Source organism: Chaetura pelagica, unplaced genomic scaffold, assembly GCF_000747805.2.
Source record: "Chaetura pelagica isolate M959 unplaced genomic scaffold, ChaPel_1.0 scaffold141, whole genome shotgun sequence".
NCBI lineage: Eukaryota > Metazoa > Chordata > Aves > Apodiformes > Apodidae > Chaetura > Chaetura pelagica.
This window is the reverse complement of record NW_009952059.1, coordinates 1261029-1280763: the sequence shown is the minus strand read 5'-3', so window position 1 is coordinate 1280763 and position 19735 is coordinate 1261029. Positions and strand designations below refer to the sequence as shown.

The 19735-nt window shown below is 52.9% G+C and overlaps 1 protein-coding gene across 1 annotated transcript in view; it reads right to left on the bottom strand.

The window, feature by feature from the left end:
* Window positions 1-19735, bottom strand: part of NIN (ninein (GSK3B interacting protein)) — a 57042-nt gene that overhangs the window by 29590 nt on the left and 7717 nt on the right. The window contains exons 3-8 of the mRNA XM_010004068.1: window positions 12289-12461; window positions 6348-6387; window positions 4718-4908; window positions 3520-3666; window positions 2256-2423; window positions 844-980 (exon numbers count right to left, since the gene is read on the bottom strand). Of these exons, the coding sequence (XP_010002370.1) occupies window positions 844-980; window positions 2256-2423; window positions 3520-3666; window positions 4718-4908; window positions 6348-6387; window positions 12289-12461 (856 nt within the window). The remainder of the gene's footprint in view (window positions 1-843; window positions 981-2255; window positions 2424-3519; window positions 3667-4717; window positions 4909-6347; window positions 6388-12288; window positions 12462-19735) is intronic.

Here is a 19735-nt window from a genome sequence, read left to right as displayed (position 1 = left end):
GGAGCTTCAGCAGTACATGTATGTAATTAATAAATATGCACACAAGGAAATGTGTCCCACCTCCTGGACTCTCTCACTGGAGAAGCCTGCACAGCAAGTCCAGTGCAAAGTCAAACTGTGTTGACTTTCAAATGAAAAAAAAACTGGGGGTGCGTGGTGGCTTTGAACCTCACCCACACCCCAACACACTGCAAAGGCTACAGAAAGCTACTGCAAGAATCAGGTGGGCTTGAAGGTCTCACTTATCAAATTAGAACTGGAAGAGGGGAGACTGAGATTAGACATTAGGAGGACATTCTTCATTATGAAGGTGGTGAGACCCTGGCCCAGGTTGCCCAGAGAAGCTGTGGCTGCCCCATCCCTGGCAGTGTTGAAGGGCAGGTTGGATGGGGCTTGGAGCAGCCTGGGCTGGTGGGAGGTGTCCCTGCCCATGCAGGGGGTTGGAATTAGATGATCTTTAAGGTCCATCCCAACCCAAACCATTCTGTGACCCTATGAAATTCCACCAGCCTCTCTCCAGTTCTGCATTCCCTGGCCATCAATGATCACTGATGATTGCAGTGACCACTTCCAGACTGCAGAGCAGGGCTGGGCACAGCTGCAGCTTTGATTGAATATATTTTTTTAAAGCATATTTCTTCTGTAACACTTGGGTTTGAGTGCTTTAACCAGACAAAATGAGAGCTGAAAACTTCTCACCAAGCTGACACAGAACCCGGCCTTGCAGCAAAACACTCAGAGAAGTGCTCTGAGCCCCCATTAATCAGCTGCTACTTAAACCCCAGCGTGGCAAAGGGAATGGGCAGAGAGGAAGCAGCAGAGCCAGTGATCCTGGTGACTTACAGCAAGTGTCTGATCTCTGTTTTGAAGCTGGCCAGGGCTGCCTGGTGGACTCCATTCTTGGTGATTAAAAGCTCGTTTTCGAGCGCCAGCGTCAGCTCTGTCAGGTTCACCTTCCCATCCAAGCTGAAATCCAAAGCCTGCAAAACAACACCTCGTCAGAGCAGAACTGGCTCCCCTGCCCTGCAGGAGCCTGGAGACATTCCTACATGAAGTGACAGAATCAAATGAGGAGGCTCAGGAAATATCTCTGCTTGCTGATTAAGCTGTCACAGATGCCTCTGGGGCAACAAACCAGCCATCTCTGCCACCTTCCTACCTTCAAGAACTGCTGCCAGCTGTGGACATGGGAAATGTCCTGCAAGACCAATGGGAAATCAACCCCTCATCTGATTAAAAGTATTAACTCTCTAGAGGACCTAACTACACTGGTCTTTTTACATATTCAGTTGCTGCAAGGAAGTGGCTGAAGATGTTCCTGTTAAACAAAACCAGCTCTTCCAATAGAAAGAGCACAGAAGAAGCCTTCCAGGAGCTGATAGCAAGGATCTCCCCCCTCTTTTCAAGTGAAGTTCTCACCAGCAACTGCTTCTAGTTTCTTTAAACCCAACCCTCCAGGAGCACCAAGTGGGGTGCAGCAGGGCTAGGGTGAAGCTGGAACTGCAGATGCTGGAGAAATCACTCCAGTGACACCAGTAGCAAAGCAAATCACCAGAGGAAAGCAAGAAGTGGGAGAGAACGTACAGGCACACCAGGCTGGTGAAAGCAGTACCAGGTCACCAAGCTGGCCTGCATGAGCCCAGGCTATGAGTGAGTTTTAAAGCCTGAGGAGTAGCAGTTTATTATAACCTGGATGTTCAGTCTCTGTGTGGACATGAAGAGAAACCTGCTGTCATCACTGCTGGGAACCCAGCCATGGTCCCAGGACAGACACATGAACTTACCTTCCTCATCCACTGCTTCTAGTGAGACAGACAGAGAAAGGGTTCACCTCAGGTATCTGACTTGCAACCCTCATTGCCCTTTCACTCCAGATAACACACTAGTTACTGGGCAGGGTTTCACGTGCTGTCCCAACACCTCAGCATAGCAACAATTCAGGTTATCCCAGCACTAAAAGGTCTGCAGGTGCAGCTCTTCAGTGAGGTAAAGGAATTCAATTGCTTTCTACAAATATAGGTGACCCCTCTGAGCTAAGCTGGAAGGCACAGAACATTTTTGTCATTAACTTCTAGATTGCTGGGATGCACCACCATTTCAGTAAGCAGGAAACTTCCCAGAACAGCCAAGACTTGGAATTTTAAAAGGGAAAACAATAATCTAGCTACAGTCCAGCATCCAGGGGATGCTTAACACCCCTTAAGGACTCTCCACAGGGAAGGAAATAAAAGGGGTGAGATGGAGCTGGCTGTTACCTTCAGGATCTCCTGGCTGTTCTCTATGCCCTCCTGGTGCCAGCAGTCGAGGATGTCCTCCACACAGCCACAGCCCATCCCATCATCCAGGCTGGAGAAGAGGCAGAAGCCGAGGGCGCTGGGCATGGCGGAGGGGGTGGCCGTGCGCCTCCCGCTCTCGTCGAAGGACTGTGGGGAGAGGGCAGGGGCTGTGGTGGGGCACAGGCAGAGCCAGGCAGCTGCCCATCCCACCATCAGAAAAGCTTGCAAGTATAATTTCCCTGAGAGTCCTCTGGAGATTAAGGATTAAGGTCTGTTTTCTCCTCGCTGCCAAGCGGGCACCCAGCAGAAACGCGCTGCTGAGCTCGCAGCCCGGCAGCACCACCAGTGCTCTGGGTTTGAACTAAATCCCAGAAGGAAGTTTCAGAGCTGTCATAGAATCATAGAATCTTAGGGGTTGGAAGGGACCTTGAAAGATCATCTAGTCCAACCCCCCTGCCAGAGCAGGGTCATCTAGAGTACATCACACAGGAACGCATCCAGGTGGGTTTTGAATGTCTCCAGTGAAGGAGACTCCACAGCCTCCCTGGGCAGTCTGTTCCAGTGCTCTGTCCCCAGTGCCCTAAAAATGTTTTCCACTCTGGTTTGTTTTCCAGTGTCACCTCCCCTAAAAAGGCTGCAGGGAGCATATCACAGAATCCCAGACTGGTTTGGGTTGGAAACCCAACCTCCCAGCAGCCCAGGTTGCTCCAAGCCCCATCCAACCTGCCCTTCAACACTGCCAGGGATGGGGCAGCCACAGCTTCTCTGGGCAACCTGGGCCAGGCTCTCACCACCCTCACAGCAAATAATTTCTCCCTCAGATCTCACCTAAATCTCCCCTATTCCAGTTTTATTCCATCCCCCCTTGTCCCCTCTCCAGCTTTCCTGGAGCCCCTTCAGGGACTGGAAGCTGCTCTAAGGTCTCCCTGGAGCCTTCTCTTCTCCAGGCTGAACACCTCAACTCTCCCAGCCTGTCTCCAGAGCAGAGCTGCCCCAGCCCTTGGATCATCCTCATGGCCTCCTCTGGACTTTCTCCAGGAGCACCATGTCCTTCCTACACTGGGGGCTCCAGAATGGGACGCAGCACTCCAGGCACACAGGTACTTTTGCTACAGCCCTCAGCTTCCATGCAAAGATGCGTAGTAGAATGTGGAGGAAGAGGAGGAGACAGGCTAGGTGGAATTTGCCCAGGACTTCTCCCCCTCCTCCTGCTTTTACCTCGGGATCCACCCGGCTTCCTCACCTGCATGGAGAGGTGTCGTTTCAGCTGCCTGTACGGGGTAGATGCTGAGGGTGTCAGGGACTTCCCATTTTTAAACAAGCCGTAGAAGAAATCCTCTACACTCATGGTGCCATCTTGCTCCAGGTTACAGAGCACCTCTTCAATTACCTGCCAGCAGCAGGGGATAGAAATCACATCTGTTATTGCCAGAAACACCACAGCAACCATTTGGCACAGCAGAAAATGTCCTATTCCTGAGGCTCTACAAGCACAAAGCAAAGCAAGAGAGTCACTTGGTGCTCTGCATCAGCCTCACCCCAGCACAGGAACCTTTGTATAGAAAATGGCAAAGCCACAGACACTGTGAAAACCCTGCTTGGAAGAGCTTGGGAGCTCCTGCTCATCCGGGAGCCTCCAGGCCACAAGGCAGCACCAAGAACCCTCATTTCCTGCTGCTCTCAAGACAGGGTGAGCTCAGGAATTCAGAGCAAGGTAACAACAGGTGCCAAAACCCCAGAGGCTTGTGAAGTGACCAGGCAAAAAAAAACAAAGTAAGGCACTGCAAGGTTATAATAAACCTGTTTTATCCTCCAGGGCAGGAGCAAGACCAACCTTATTAGGCCCAGAGATGTTAAGGTCAGTCCCTCACTATTTTGTTGGTCTTTTTTTTCCCCCCCTCCATTTTCTGCCTTAATATTCTGAAAATACTTTGTTGCAAAGGCTACACAGGGATGCCTGCTCAGAAACATCCTTTATGAAGGAAATGATTACAAGCCTTGTCATTTTAAGATGCAGAACAATCTGATTTTTTATAAAACTAAATCCTAAGTTGACAAGAGACTTTTTTTGCTAAAGAAATAATTTCCTTCCGGACACTTCCTGAAGGACAGAAACTGCCTGCAGGCCTTCTCAAAGTCAAATGCAACCACCTGTGAATATTTTAACCCATATTTACTTTCTAGCTAGAAGATTTCTGGGATTAAGGAGACACACTTGGAATCTGGAATATGTTTTTCAATTCCACTTCCCTCTGTGGCTGCACGAGAGGACACGCACGCTACCATCTTGGCAAGGCTGGCAGCTGCCTTCTTCCAGAGCAGCCTCCCACCTTTGATGGCTTGACACCAGATAAACTCACTTGAAACTGGAACTGAAAACTGCTTTCCAAGCAGCGACCTGTTAGCCAGGTGCTTGTGATCAACAAGATGTGGCCACTCACCTCCCCGGCTGCCATCCGGAGCCCATATTGCTCACAAAGGGAGATCAGCTTCTTACGGTTGAGGTGGCCATCCCTGGTGATGCCAAGGTCCTCACACACCTCCTGCAGTTTCTCCTCTATCCACTCTGGGGTGGGCAGTGATGCTCCAGGGGAGGCATTCAGGTCGTCTGGGTTCCAGAAGCGCAGCTGTCCTGGAAATGGAGGAAATGGCTCCGGTTTCTGCCCATCCGCTGCACACCAGTGGTCACCAGAAGACCCAGGGGTTCTGCACATCACAGAGGACTCAGTCCTGCAGCAGGCACACCCTTCCTCCTTGCTCCTCAGAACCCATGGGAGCATTTGCCTGACCTCATCCTGCAAAGAGCACCCTTGTGATTTTGGGGTAGGGCTACCAGCACAGCTACCAGACTCTACCAGAACCACCACAGCCAGGAGGATCTCCAGGGACATGGATGAGTCCCATGGCCAACACAGACTGGTGGACAGGGGAAGCTCAGCTGTGCAGCCTCAGCTGCTGACACAAGAGAGAAGGGACTCCTGGTCACTTATGGGATCAAGGAAAAGGACTGAGCAAGTTGCATACCCACATACACCTTGACCAGGTCAACTTGGGTGGTGATTGCCCATCTCCATACATGTCACCTCCCCCGGTGGAGCTGCCTGAAGCTCCCAAAATCCCCTTTGAACATAAACTGTGGTGTCTGTTTTGATGTAAGTACTTCCAAACAGCCCTTCAGGGGAAGAAAAAACCCAACAGCCTTCAGCTGAACACATTTACTCTACCTCCAGCACATGCCTGGAGTGCAGCCTCACCCAGCTGGAAACACTCACCAAACACACAAAAAAAAGCTTGCTCAGCTGCAAGGCCACCTCGCTCTGGGGTTGGGAAAGCAAGATTTTGGAGCAAAAAATTTGGCACAGTTGGGCAGGGTAGAGAGCAGCTGAAATCTGGAAGAGGTGGTGAAGCTGTGAAAAGCTGCGTGGCTGAGTCACAAACACACCTCTGAGTGCTGTGGGTTAGTGCCCAAGCCTGTCACCCGGGGGTCACCCTGCTCTCCCTCACAGGACAATTAGGAAGCATCTAATGACTGACTGGTCCGTGCTGACATCTAGTGCCCACCGTGCTCCACTACAGCCCCCGGGGCAGGAGCAGGAACCAGAATCACCAAGGCTGGAAAAGAACTTTGAAATCATCAAGTTCAGCCTATGACCCACCCCCACCACATCAGCCAGATCATTTACCCTCGACGCTTAACCATAGACCTATAACAGTAGACCCTGACCCTAGACCATATAATCTAACCAGGACCAGCCCTGGCTGCTGCTCTGGGGGTGCTGGGGCCAGGGAAAGCAAGAGTCCTGGCAGAGCAGCCTCTGCACTGGGCAGGAGGGAGAAAAGAAGGCAGAGAGGGTAAAACATGAGACTGTGCCCTCCCAGGAGCCCCACTTGAGCTTCATTCCCAGCTTGAGGCTTGCTTGCCCCATGTGTACCTTCCCAAGCTCTGCACCAGCCAGGCTGGGACTGCTCAATGCACCCATCTGGCCTGAGACCACCTCCAAGTGCTCCTCTGATTCATCTTCAAAGCTGAAAAGAGAAGGAGCCCACCCAAGTGCTGCTGCTTGCTCTTACCCTCAGCCTCATACTCCTCGCTGTCTTGTGTCTTCCAGTGCTGGGGAGAAAACAAAAGGTTCCCCAGTTATTACTGTTGCAAGACATCAGCTGTATGAAAGAGACTCCACAATCAGCATCAAACGAGCTACAGGGCTCCAGCAACCCTGCCAGGCTTTCATCTCCTCACTCCCTGAGGGCTGAGCTGGCAATCCACAGCTCTTTGATGCTTCCTGCTTCTGGCAGCTAGGGCTGCAAGGGGATCAACCTCAGCTGCAGCTGAAGACCCTGAAAGCCCCGTGAATGACCCACGAGAGGAGGCAGATCAGAGTCTGGCAGGTTGATGGGGAGGGAGAAATTTGCCCCCCAGGTAAACCAAACCAGGCTCCTTGTCTTCCAGTACCTGAAGGGGCTGCAGGGAAGCTGGGGAGGGAATTTGTACAAGGGCAGGGAGGGATGGGATGAGGGGGAATGGTTTTAAATTGGAAGAGGGGAGATTTAGGTGAGACATTAGGAGGAAATTCTTCAGTGTGAGGGTGGTGAGAGCCTGGCCCAGGTTGCCCAGAGAAGCTGTGGCTGCCCCATCCCTGGCAGTGTTGAAGGGCAGGTTGGATGGGGCTTGGAGCAACCTGGGCTGGTGGGAGGTGTCCCTGCCCATGGCAGGAGGTGGGACTGGATGATCTTTAGGGTCCCTTCCAACCCAAACAAGTCTGGGATTCTACAATTCTGAGATGTATCAATGGCTGAGATGATGAGGATGCAGGAAGATCAGGAGCTGCATCCAGGCACCATTTGAGCTGGCATTATCCTTTCCTTCCAGCATCCCCTTTTCCCATTGCAGAACAGGCACCTGCAGCCAGCCTGCAAGCCAGGACACAAGCACAGAACCCCGAGTCTCAGGCACCCCCATCACAGGCAGCCCTTGGCAGAAACCTGGGGGGCACGACAGCACCTCATGGCCCTGCTCCCCTCCACAGGCAATCCAGGCCAGCCACAGAACCTGGGCATCCCGGGGACCAGGGAACACCCATCCCTGATGGGCAAACCCATGACTGTGGAAGGAACATCTGCTTCCAGAGCATGTGTGGTCTGGGAAACAGAGCTTCTGCCACTTTCTGCTTTCCCTCTGGACACATGGCACCCGTCTGCTTGCAGAGCTGGGGGGGTCAGCAGCCCATGCTGGGCCAAGCCCACTCCAAAACAGCTCCACCAACTGCAGTCCTGGGTCAGGAGACAGAGTTGTGCTGCCAGCAAGCTCTCCACTGAGCTAGAGAAAAAAAACAACAAACCCAAACACACACTCCTTGCAGGTCTTAAGCCATCCCACTTCCTCTCTGGCAACACCACATCAGCTCAGCAGCATCCGGAGCAGAAGTTGTTTAAAATGATTTCCCCATGTTCTACAAGTTGTCTTCTCTCTGCCAGCCTTGTACCAGCCCAGGGCATCTACTCAGACACAGTGGTCAGTGATATTAACTTCTGGTTTAGCAGCAGCAGATGTTACTTCTCTGCTACAAGCGGGTAGTTCTGCACACACGTGACTGACAGATTTGGAAGTCAAAGTCACCCAGGACATAAAGAGGCTCTAAATCATCATATAAAAGTTCAATACCTCTCATTCGGATTACAGCTAAAAGCCATTAATCTACAATGTTACCATGGAAACTGGATTAGGTCACTGGACTTTTTTTAGCTCTGCTGGTTGCTCCTGTTTCAGCTGCTGGACCAGGCAAGGACCATTTGCTTCTGCTGCAGCTTGTTGTACCCCTCTGCTTTTGGGGACAATGACAGGGCTGGACTCAGGGAGAGCCCCAGATGGAGAGGGGGGCTCAGCCTCTGCTTTCCCAGGCAGAAATCAGCCCGGTGGAGGCATCAAAGGCAGGGCTGGAGCCTGGGGCTCTGCTGGATGTTCTGGACAAGAATGTGTAACACTGCACTAGAAAGCTGGGGATTTTAGCCCAAACAGGCTCTCTTCTGCCAGAACCACCTTCAAGGTGTGTCAGTTTTCTGGTTAGCCTGATACAACCATCAGGACCAGCACACAAAAAGAAGGAGCTGAGGCAACAGGTACTGCCAAATTACCACCTGCAAAGGCAGGAAACAGCCCACGTTCCCAAAAATGCACAAGGTGACACCAGCCCAGCCCTGCAGCCACTCATCCTTCTGGTGGGGCTACCAAGGTGGATCTGGGAGGTGATGCTCAGAGAGGAGCATCCACTGCTGTGCCCAAACCCCTTTGCATAAGCAACACAGATATTTATATACAGCATCAGATCTAAGTTATTCACCACCAGACTCTCTCAGTTACCTCAAAACCAAGAGCCCCAAACCCCAGGACACAGTAATTCACTCAGGAATCCCAGACTGGTTTGGGTTGGAAGGGACCTGAAAGATCATCAGGTTCCAAGCCCCCTGCATGGGCAGGGACACCTCCCACCAGCCCAGGTTGCTCCAAGCCCCATCCAACCTGCCCTTCAACACTGCCAGGGATGGGGCAGCCACAGCTTCTCTGGGAAACCTGGGCCAGGGTCTCACCACCCTCAAGACCTCTTAAACTCTACAGATACAAACCCCGGGGGGCTGGTGTGACCTCCCTCCGCGCTGGGGTGGGCTCAGGGGGCCCTGCTGCGCTGGGGGTCGGGAGGACAAAGGGAGGGATGGCACCTCCAGACGCCCAGGCAGGGCATTGTTCCCGGTGGTGCTACAGCTGGAGCCGGGTCCCCCAGCCGGGTGGGAGGGGGGGGTCCCAGGAATGCAGCCCCATTCTTCGGGCAGGCCGAGCTGAGGAGCAGATGGTCGCGGCTTTCAATGCTCAGCAGCCTCCAGCTCGGGGCTGCATCTGCAGCCTGTGCAGTTTGCTGGCCCCGGCCTCTCCCCACGACAAGGCAGCAACCTCTCCTACCCCCCCACACCCCCCCTCCCCACCATCTGCTTCGGCAAGACAGACCTTTGTTCTCCACCAGAATATATTGCTAATTAAAACGACGCTCAGGAGCGCCGGCCGAGCCCGCTGTGCTGCACACGTGGTGAGGGGAGCACCCCTTCCAGGGGCTGACAGGCCCCCCTCCCCAGGCAGCCTGCCCAGAGGGTCAGCTCCCCGAGCCTGAGCAGCCAGAGACCCCCCCAAACCTGGCACATCTCCACAGCCTGCTGTGCAAATGGTCTTCAGCCACAACGCGCCAGAGTCACACCAGAAACACCCTCGTTTTGGGAAATGAGCCCTACCCCTGTTACCTGCAGGTACTGGCTTTACAGAGCCACAGAGGTGTTCTGGCTGGGAAAGACCTTTCAGATCACCAAGTCCAACCCATCCCCCAGCCCTGCCAAGGCCACCACTGCCCCATGTCCCTCAGCACCACATCTACAGGCTTTGAATCCCTCCAGGGATGGGGACTCAGCCCTGCCCTGGGCAGCCCTTTCCATGAAGAAATTGTTCCCAGCCAGTGCCAGAGATACACATCTTTGACCACCACAAGCTTTCACATTACATTCCTAGTTGCTTTCATGGCTGCAGCTCCATTAGCACCACATCCATAAAGCTGCCTTGGTTCTCGTCATCCATTAGCTTAGTAGCATCGTGGGGACAAACTCAGAGGGGTCAGAGGGAACCTCAGGATCCCTCCACCACCGTCTGCTCATGGCAGCTTCAGTCCAGACCTGGCTGCTCATGGCTTTGCCCAGTGGCACCAGGGAAGCCAGCAGGGATGGAGGTGGCAGAGCCTCTCTGGGCAGCTGATGCCATGAACAGACCAGCCCTCCAGCCTCTTCTCTTGTGTTTACAGAGACAAGAAGAGGCAGGAATCCTCTCAGACAGAGCCTGAGCCCTTTTAATTGGCATCAGTTGAAAGCAAGCACCAATTAAGCCACCCTGCCCCAGTTCTCAGGCCAGCTGGGCTGCAGGCAGGCTTGGGGAGCAGAGGCAGCAGCATGTTTATACAGACAGCTGGGCAAAGTCTGGTAGTTGTGCCAAGAAGTCAACTTGTCAGGAGTCTCCAACACCACCCAGCCCCAGGACCACTAATGCTTTCAAGAAACTCATTTCTACACGTACTGAGGGGATCTTCTTTTAGAGACAAGACAGCAAAGCTCATCAAGATGAAAAGTGGGGATTTCACAAATTTATCCTGGTTTTTGCTCAAGCTGCGAGAGCATCAACCATCCCATCCATCCCAAAAGGTGAAACACCTCCAGGACATGGATGCAGCCAGCAGGGAGCACAGGGAGGTAACAGTGGAGCTAACTGACTGACCTTCTTAATAACCTGGGCTTTTGCACCCCTTTGACATTGAAAACAGAGGAGCAAGATTAGAGTGGCCTCTTCTATCCAGGGCTTGGCTTCCCTGGGGATTGTGGGCAGATTAACATTGATTTCAAGGTCAGGGCAGCCCATGTGGCCAGAACCAGGAGATGAATGAGCAACCCCATGGTGGTGAGCAAAGGTTATCCAGAACAGGGTGAAGAACCTGGCTCTGGTGGATATGTTCTCCTTCAATGTTCTTTTTCTTTGTTTTCAAGCTCAGCTGCATAGGAGTAACCCTGGGAAGTGGGAATTTCTGCCTTGCTTCCCCTTGGGCATCCCCTCATCTCTAGGTAAGCACAAGTGAAGCCAGGAGACAGGGGAGTGGAGAAAGCAGCAGCATTTCTCCTTCCCACTGGAAAGCTCCCACCCCACACTCCTGAATTGACAATGCTGGGCAAACTGGGGCAGCCTGGAACCAGCCCAGCTCCAGGGAAATGCTGCTGTGGCCACATGCTAACACACACCACCAAACCCAACCCCTCTTCACCTTCTGCTTTTCTCTTCTGGAGACAGAAGAGGAGATGCTGGGCACAAGCACAAAGTGAGCCACTGGTTTTGATCACAAGACCCAGAGTTAAAAAGACCTTCAGATTTTTGAGCAAGGCACGTGTGGAGCACAGGGCTTCCAAGAGCTGTGCAGCTCCTGGGACATCCAACAAAAGGATGGAGCACACAAGCTGGGAGGATGCAGAGGACTGACCAGAGAAGCTGGTGGCTCTGAATTTAGGACACGGTCCCATGGTCATGGGACAGCTACTCTGCAGCTCACCACCCCTCTTCCCCACATCCAGGAGCCAGGGATGGGTCTTTGTGTGTGAGCTAATGGATGAGGATGTGCTCCTTCTGCTCCTTCAGCTCCCAGCCCACACCTCGTTAGCCAGGGAGGCATCATTACAGCCCTGGCTTAATTGCTGCCACACTCAGCGCCAGGAGCCCAGCAGCACCAACCCGGACACAGCCCCCTCGTCCAGGATCCTCCTGCTTCCCTGGCAGCCTGGGAAGGCTGGGAATTCTGGTCTGGAGTGAGGGAGGTGCTGCCTGGCACAGCTGATCCCCGAGGACAGGCAAGGAGGGCAACCATCGCCTTGGCTGGGATGTCCCCAAGGTCACCCAGAGCCTCTTCGGGTGGTGTGGGGGGCAGTGAGATGATGAGGGTCCAGAGAAGGGCCAGGAAGATGATCCCAGGGCTGGAGCAGCTCAGCTCTGGAGACAGGCTGGGAGAGTTGGGATGTTCAGCCGGGAGAAGAGAAGGCTCCAGGGAGACCTTAGAGCAGCTTCCAGTGCCTGAAGGGGCTCCAGGAAAGCTGGGGAGGGGCTTGGGACAAGGACAGGGAGGGATGGGACGTGGGGTGATGGTTTTTAACTGAGAGAGGGGAGATTTAGGTTAGATATTAGGAAGAAATTCTTCACTCTAAGGGTGGTGAGGAACTGGAATGGGTTGCCCAGGGAGGTTGTTGATGCCCCATCCCTGGAGGTTTTTAAGGCCAGGTTGGACGAGGTTTTGTGCAGCCTGGTCTGGCGGTTCCCTGCTCATGGCAGGGGGGTTGGAGCTTGATGATCTTTAGGGTCCCTTCCCACCTTAATGATTCCATGCCTTTATGCTGGGGGCAGTGACAGGTGGGGGGGGGAGCTCCCCCCAGCACCCGGCCCCTTCCCGCTCACCTGCTGGCAGCCACTGGAGGGACAGGTGTGTGTGGGGCAGGTGTCCTGGCCCAGCGGCTCGATGACGGTCACCTCGGCAAAGTCCTCCTCCGACGCCTGGAACTCGGGCAGGGAGCGCCGGCCGTAGCGTTTTCCCCCCTTGATGTACTTGGGCTGTGCTTCCGGGGAGGAATCTGTGAAATTCCAACACAGAGCACATCAGTGAGGTGATACTTGAATTTGTTTCCAGCTCCTGGGTGACAGGACACAGGGCTGGGGCAGCTGCAGCGTTTCAAGCACCACCGTTCCCCCTGGGTAGCCACCAGTGGCTGCTCCTTTTTGCTGCCCTGACGGGTTGGAATGGGTCCTGCTCCCCAAAAAAACCAAACCAACACTGGTGCAGGATCATAGAGTTGGAGTCATCAAGGTTGGAAGGCACCTCTTGAGACCATCTAGTCCAACTGCCCTGCTTGAACAGGATCAGCTACACAGAAAAACATCCAGGCAGGTTTTGAATGTCTCCAGAGAAGGAGACTCCACAACCTCCCTGGGCAGCCTGTCCCAGGGGAAAAAGGGAAGTAGAATCAAGGCTCCATCTTCCTCACACTTCCCCAATTCCCAGATCAAGTTTGCTCCATTAACAAGATGCAAGGAAAAAAGCCTTCCCAGCCTCAGATGGAAAGTCAATTAGGTCTCCCGTCCTCATGCTAATCTTCATTACCAGCGCTGGGCAGGTTTAATTAGGGACAGCATTGCACTTAGGCAGCTCAACTCTCCAGATTACACAGACTCCTGGGTGACCACTGCAGCTTCCAGTGGATTGAAACCACAGCTCGACTAAAAGCGTGAGGACAACTGGACAAGTGGAAAAAAAACGGGCAAGTTTGAAGGAGAACATCTCTCCCAGGGCCTCAATGAGCAGCTGATCTGGGCAACAACAGGGGCAGGTCCCAGCTTGTGCTGTGCAGCTAATGCCGACTGCAAGATCTAAATAACCCTTTGGAGTCATCCTCTAATTACAGGGGTCTCTGCGGCTCCGCTCGCATTCCCCGGCTCCAGCTTCCCGCAGCAACCTCCTGCCTTTGGGGACTGAATTATCCAGGAAGACTCACAGACAGGGGATCAAAACACAAAATAAATAAGCACATTTTGGGGCTATTTTCAGCAAAGAGTCACGCGACGTCTGGAGCAGGGGGCAAATTAAACACAGGACCAAATTAACCAGGGATTCAATTAGGGAAAGGCTCTCTGCCGTGCTTTGTCTCAGTCTTTGCTAACCTTACCCATCAAAAACCCCCCCCAGGACTTGATCATCTTTATTTTTCTGCCACTGAGGCAGTGGCAAGAGCAGCAGCTTTTTAAAATTTTATTTGCAGAGTGCTCTGGCACAAAAATAAATGCAAGAGTGCAATACTAATAAGGCAGAGGGAAGCTGTTCAATCATTGACAAACAGTACACAGAAAGCAGCGGGTCTCTAACCCTCCCCCCTTTGCCCAAATGCCTCCTTGGATAATATTCCTTTAGATATGGAAGAAGGCTTCAAGCTTGTTAGAGGAAAAAATATTCTGCAACTTAGCTATGCAATGAATTATAAAATACACAAGACCAGGAGCCCTTTGATTCCTCCAGCCTCACGCTCCAGCCCTCTATATTGCAGCTCTAGGGAACAAACCCGGCGCCCGTGTTTGAACAAGGCCCATTTTAACAAGATTTGCTGCAGCTGGGACTCCCACATGAAAGTTGTGTGATGAAGTGTGCCCGATAGAAAAATCGCAGGGAGACAGGCTGATTAAGTAAGAGCCCCAGAACAAAAGCAAACCTTATCACTCCTATTAAAGCCTGCCCGGTGGTGAACAATCTCCATCCAGCAGCTCTCTCTGAAATGCTAATATTTGTGGCGACTCATTCACCCATTATTTCTCTCCCTGCCATCTCCCCCGCCCTTGCAGAAGAGGGCTGGGGGGGCTTGGGTGTTGTGGAGAAATAATTCTCCCTCCTCTAAGCCAGAAACACACCTCAGTGCCCATCTGTCTTTGGAAAGATGGAGGGAGGAAGGAAGAATCCATAATTTAGCAATAATGAAGCTACGTCTTCATTTCCTTCTGGATTTCCCAATGCTCAGAAGAATCCTGTTTCCACCCACCCCTGACAGAGTGTTCAACCACTGCTGCAGCTGAAAAAAATCCAGCTGCCCATGGAAACACCCAAGGCTTGGTGCTGTGCCACCCTGCCAGTGCTTGAGGAGCACACCGGGAACGGGAGCATCTCCTGGCTTCTGTGGTTTAAGCATCTGGAGGCTGGGGGCCGGTTTCCCTCTCTCCTCTCTGGTCTGAGCACTTGCACATGGCTTGTTTTGCCTTTGCAGCTAAAGAGTTGTGAACCCAGAGAAGATCCCCGGGAGGGAAAGGTGATCTCTCATGGCTTGAGAGGAGCAGAAAGGTTGTTCCTGCCATGCAAAGCTGAACCAGGCTGTGCCTGGGCCCAGCTTCCAAGGGGATCCCATCTCCACTGGCTGCTCAGCCACCCTGACATCCCCTTTCCAGAGCCAAGGTGAAACCCCTGACATGGGGTTTCAGCTCTTCCCCTGCAAGTCTCCATACACCTTCAATTCATTCAGGGTGAAGAACAAAGCCTCTTGTTATGGGGCCACAGGCACTGCACCAGCATAAGGCACCTCATCCTGCATCAGCAGCCAGTGCCCTTGATGCTCCCATCCCCATATGTATAGAATCAAAGAATCATTAAAGTTGGAAAGGATCCTAAAGATCATCAAGCTCCAACCCCCCTGCCATGAGCAGGGAACCACCAGACCAGGCTGCACAAAACCTCATCCAACCTGGCCTTAAAAACCTCCAGGGATGGGGCATCAACAACCTCCCTGGGCAACCCATCCCAGTTCCTCACCACCCTTAGAGTGAAGAATTTCTTCCTAATATCTAACCTAAATCTCCCCTTTCTCAGTTCAAAACCATCACCCCTTGTCCTGTCACTGTCTTCTCTGGTGAAAAGTCCCTCCCCAGCTTTCCTGGAGCCCCTTCAGGCACTGGAAGCTGCTCTAAGGTCTCCCTGGAGCCTTCTCTTCTCCAGGCTGAACAGCCATAAAAGAAAGCTGAGCATACATGCCAACAAAAAAAGAGCAACTCATGCTCCCCAAATGCAGAAAGTTCCTTGATGAGCTGAACAGTTTCTCATTTCCAACCCAAGCTCACTGGGAAGGATGGAAAGAGCTGCTCAAGCCACACGTGCTGTTAAAGACTCGTAAGAAAAACCAGAGGGATGTCAAAAAATCAACGCTTCCAGTGAGGCAGATGGACATGAGACAGTCCCCTGGGCTATTTATTCCAAATAATGTCAAATATGTCCTGTATTGAGCAGGGAGGGGAGGCTGCACTGGCTGCAGCCTGGCCTCTGCTACCCACCAGCTTCCACAACCAGCAGCAAGGCAAGATGCTGCTTCTCAGAGACCCTCACTATTGTGCAGCTGGCAAGCTGACAAGGAAGGGGAGGGAGAAGAAGAAAAGAAAATAGGTCGACCCCTCCCACTGCTGCCTACAGCCCTCGGCAATGCACGGGCTTAGTAAAACACACACTCCGGAGCTGGCACCTAATTAGACACTGGGGTCTTGATCTGCCCCCCTGAACTGCCCCTGGGCTGAGGGGGATGGAGCAGGAGCTGCCAAGGGAGGGAGCCCCTTGCCTTCCTGCCCCACTGCCTGGGGGGGTTCTGGACCCCCAAGTGTCCCCTGAAAAAAAAACAAAACCAGCACCAAACAACCACCAAGCATCACCCCAAACCTGCATTTCAGAAGCAATCCCCAGGTCTCAGCACTGCAGAGGGGAGCCAGGGCTCCCCCAGCTCACTCCTCCCTCCCCGGCCAGCTCCGCAGTCACACGTCTCCACGCTTGGAGATTTACACTTGATTTTCTGCCTTTCTGAGCTAGTAGATAAGTCATTTCAAACCCCTGCTCTGCCCTCAGACGCTGGCGAGGAGGAGAAGGGGGTGGGAGGGCTCCCCTTGATGGGGAGCAGCGTTTTCCTGGCCCCAGCATCAAAGCCACCGAGCGCAGAAAAAAGGGGGTTTAGAGGAGGACCCCTCAGCCCTGCCAGCCTGGTGTTCAGAGGCAACATCCATTTCTTTGCTGCTTAAGATGTGGCAGGGAAGGGATCCTCTTCCCGGCAGCAGTCAGCACATGGCAGCTTGGATCTGCTAAACCCTAATCCCCCGAGACACCAGGTACTGTCTAAACTCCTCCTTGTCCCCGTTTCATGCTTCAGGCTCAGCAGCCGAGGTGGAACGGAGGGGCAGCAGGGTCACAGTGACCCAAAACCCAGGCATTTTGGCCCAGGGGTGTTGCCTGTGCCTAAATCACCCCTGTCATAGAATCATTAAGATCGGAAGGGACCCTAAAGATCATCAAGCTCCAACCCCTCTGCCATGAGCAGGGAACCACCAGACCAGGCTGCACAAAACCTCGTCCAACCTGGCCTTAAAAACCTCCAGGGATGGGGCATCAACAACCTCCCTGGGCAACCCATTGCAGTTCCTCACCACCCTTAGAGTGAAGAATTTCTTCCTAATATCTCACCTGAATCTCCCCTTTCTCAGTTCAAAACCATCACCCCTTGTCCTGTCACTGTCTTCTCGGGTTTAGAGGAGGACCCCTCAGCCCTGCCAGCCTGGTGTTCAGAGGCAACATCCATTTCTTTGCTGCTTAAGATGTGGCAGGGAAGGGATCCTCTTCCCGAAAGCAGTCAGCACATGGCAGCTTGGATCTGCTAAACCCTAATCCCCCGAGACACCAGGTACTGTCTAAACTCCTCCTTGTCCCCGTTTCATGCTTCAGGCTCAGCAGCCGAGGTGGAACGGAGGGGCAGCAGGGTCACAGTGACCCAAAACCCAGGCATTTTGGCCCAGGGGTGTTGCCTGTGCCTAAATCACCCCTGTCATAGAATCATTAAGATCGGAAGGGACCCTAAAGATCATCAAGCTCCAACCCCTCTGCCATGAGCAGGGAACCACCAGACCAGGCTGCACAAAACCTTGTCCAACCTGGCCTTAAAAACCTCCAGGGATGGGGCATCAACAACCTCCCTGGGTAACCCATTCCAGTTCCTCACCACCCTTAGAGTGAAGAATTTCTTCCTAATATCTAACCTAAATCTCCCCTTTCTCAGTTCAAAACCATCACACCCCTTGTCCTGTCACTGTCTTCTCTGGTCAAAAGCCCCTCCCCAGCTTTCCTGCAGGCAAATGTCCCAGTGGTGGCACTGGTTTTACACCTGTCCCCATCCAGGTCTGCTTGCAGAGCCAGAGCTCTACAGCCTTCCCCACCACAGGGACATCATCCCCACCAGCTCCTCCTTGGGAGGGTAACTCTGTGTGCTGGGAAGAAAGAACCCCAACAACCCATCATGACCATACACAGAATCACAGGATCATTCAGGTTGGAAAAGACCTCCAAGATCATCAAGTCCAACCATCAACCCAACCCCACCATGCCCACCAAACCATGTTTTGAAGAGCTATGTCCACATATTTTTTAAATGCCTCCAGGGATGGTGACCCCACCACTGCCCCAGGCAGCCTGTCTGAATGTCTGAAAACTCTTTCAGTAAAGAATTATTTCATCAAACTCCTCTTTAATTTGCCCTGGGTGTTCCTGTAATCCTGTGCTCCACCCAGTAATCCCTCCCTATCCAAGCTTCCAACAACCAGAGCTGACTTTTTATTTGTCATAATGGGGAGGGAAAAAAAAGCCTCGTTATTTTTTTTCCCCCTAAACACCCACATAACTGATTTTTTTCTCCTGTCTCTCCCCTTAAATCCATGTTCTTGTCCCCAGACACCCCCTCACTAACATGTCTCCCCCACAGTCCCAGTCCTCCAGACCTGCATGCAGGAGCTAAAATTAACCATTATTTTAAGAGAGATTCTTGCTTTTCCTGGAGTCTCCCCTGTTTCTTTGCCCACCACCTCCCAGCAGAGCTGGGGTTTGCCCAACTGGCTGGTGCTCAGGTTGGCAATTGGGTCTGTGTCCCCACACCAGTGTCCTGGAGGCGACAGAGCTGATGACAGCGGCACTGGGAGCTCTGCCTGCCCTGGTTTTCAGGGCTGCTTCCCAGGCAAAATGCCCACATCCCATCAGGACCATCCTCCCTGCCAGACTTTTTAGCTTCCTTGCCAAGAAAACAATGAATTAATATATTAATCAGCTTCTCTGCAAGCCTGAGTGCCTCTCCCACCTGCTTCTTCCCCCCTCAAAACAGGGAAAACCCCATCAGCCACTTCTGCAGGAACTACTTTTGCATCCCAGGGCAGTTTTGGTTCCTCATTCCCAGCCCGTGGGGTCCTGCTGTGTCCCCAGGGGCTGCTCTGTCACCTGTGGGGACAGCATTGCCATGTCCCCTTGGCCATGAAGCACCAGCTGCCTGGGGGCTGCAGGGCAGCAGCTGGTTGGGAGAGCAGAGCCCTCCAGCTGCTGGCACACCCAAGGGACCTTCCCACCCCTCAGGTCACCAGGTAAAACCACAGCATGGAGCCACATGGAGGTCCTTGCAGGATCATCTCTCCAGATGCAGCAAACAGCTTTAAAACCTCTGCACTTCCCCCCTTCCCCCTCCCCAAATTAAATTTTCATTTAAATGATACAATTTAGAGCTCTTAACTCAATTTCCCCCAAGCCCGGGGCAGGCTGCACCACCAGCATTTCCACAGTCACTGACAAGTTTGACACCAACAGCACAAAGCAGCTTGTTCACCAAATCTCGAGTTTGATCTAAATTAAAAGGAGCAAAGACTTTGGCATTAACCGACCTGTCAAAACGCATTAAAATTAAATGCCTCCCAGGCCTGCCCGGTGCAGCCTCCCTACCTGCACCTCCTGCCCTTTGATTACCTGCTCTGCAAACCCCAGCCAACAAAACATGTCCCCAAGGAGGGCTCTCCAGCTCCAGTGCAGCCTCCATTGGTAATTTCCCCGGAGATAACCCCAAATTTACCCCTTCCTCGAAGATTGATTTGTATTTAAATGGAGCTGGAGCTTCTCAGCCATATGATTCCCCCATAAATGCTGAGTGTTGGATTAGTTCTGGTTCACTGGGGCTGCCTCCTGCTCTGTGCCAGCTCTGGGGGGGCTGGAAAGGATGGCAGCAGATCCGACCCCTCACCAGGCACTGGTGAGGTTCCCCCCTCACTCCTCAACACCCCTGGACCTGCACTGGGAATTGCATGAAGGAATGGCAAGGGCAGGAGCTGCCATCACCCATCTCCCTCTAAACACTCGAGAGCTTGGGAAACGAGGGGTGGAAAAAACAAACTTAAATCCATCAGTTGCATCTCTTGGGCCCTGTGAGGTTTTTTGGAGCCTGTTTGAGGGAGAAGGTTGTTGTTTTGCTGACTGCTGGGGGATGCTCCAGCTGAGGGTGATGCTCCAGGAGAGGAAACCTGGTGTTTCTCCTCTCTACTC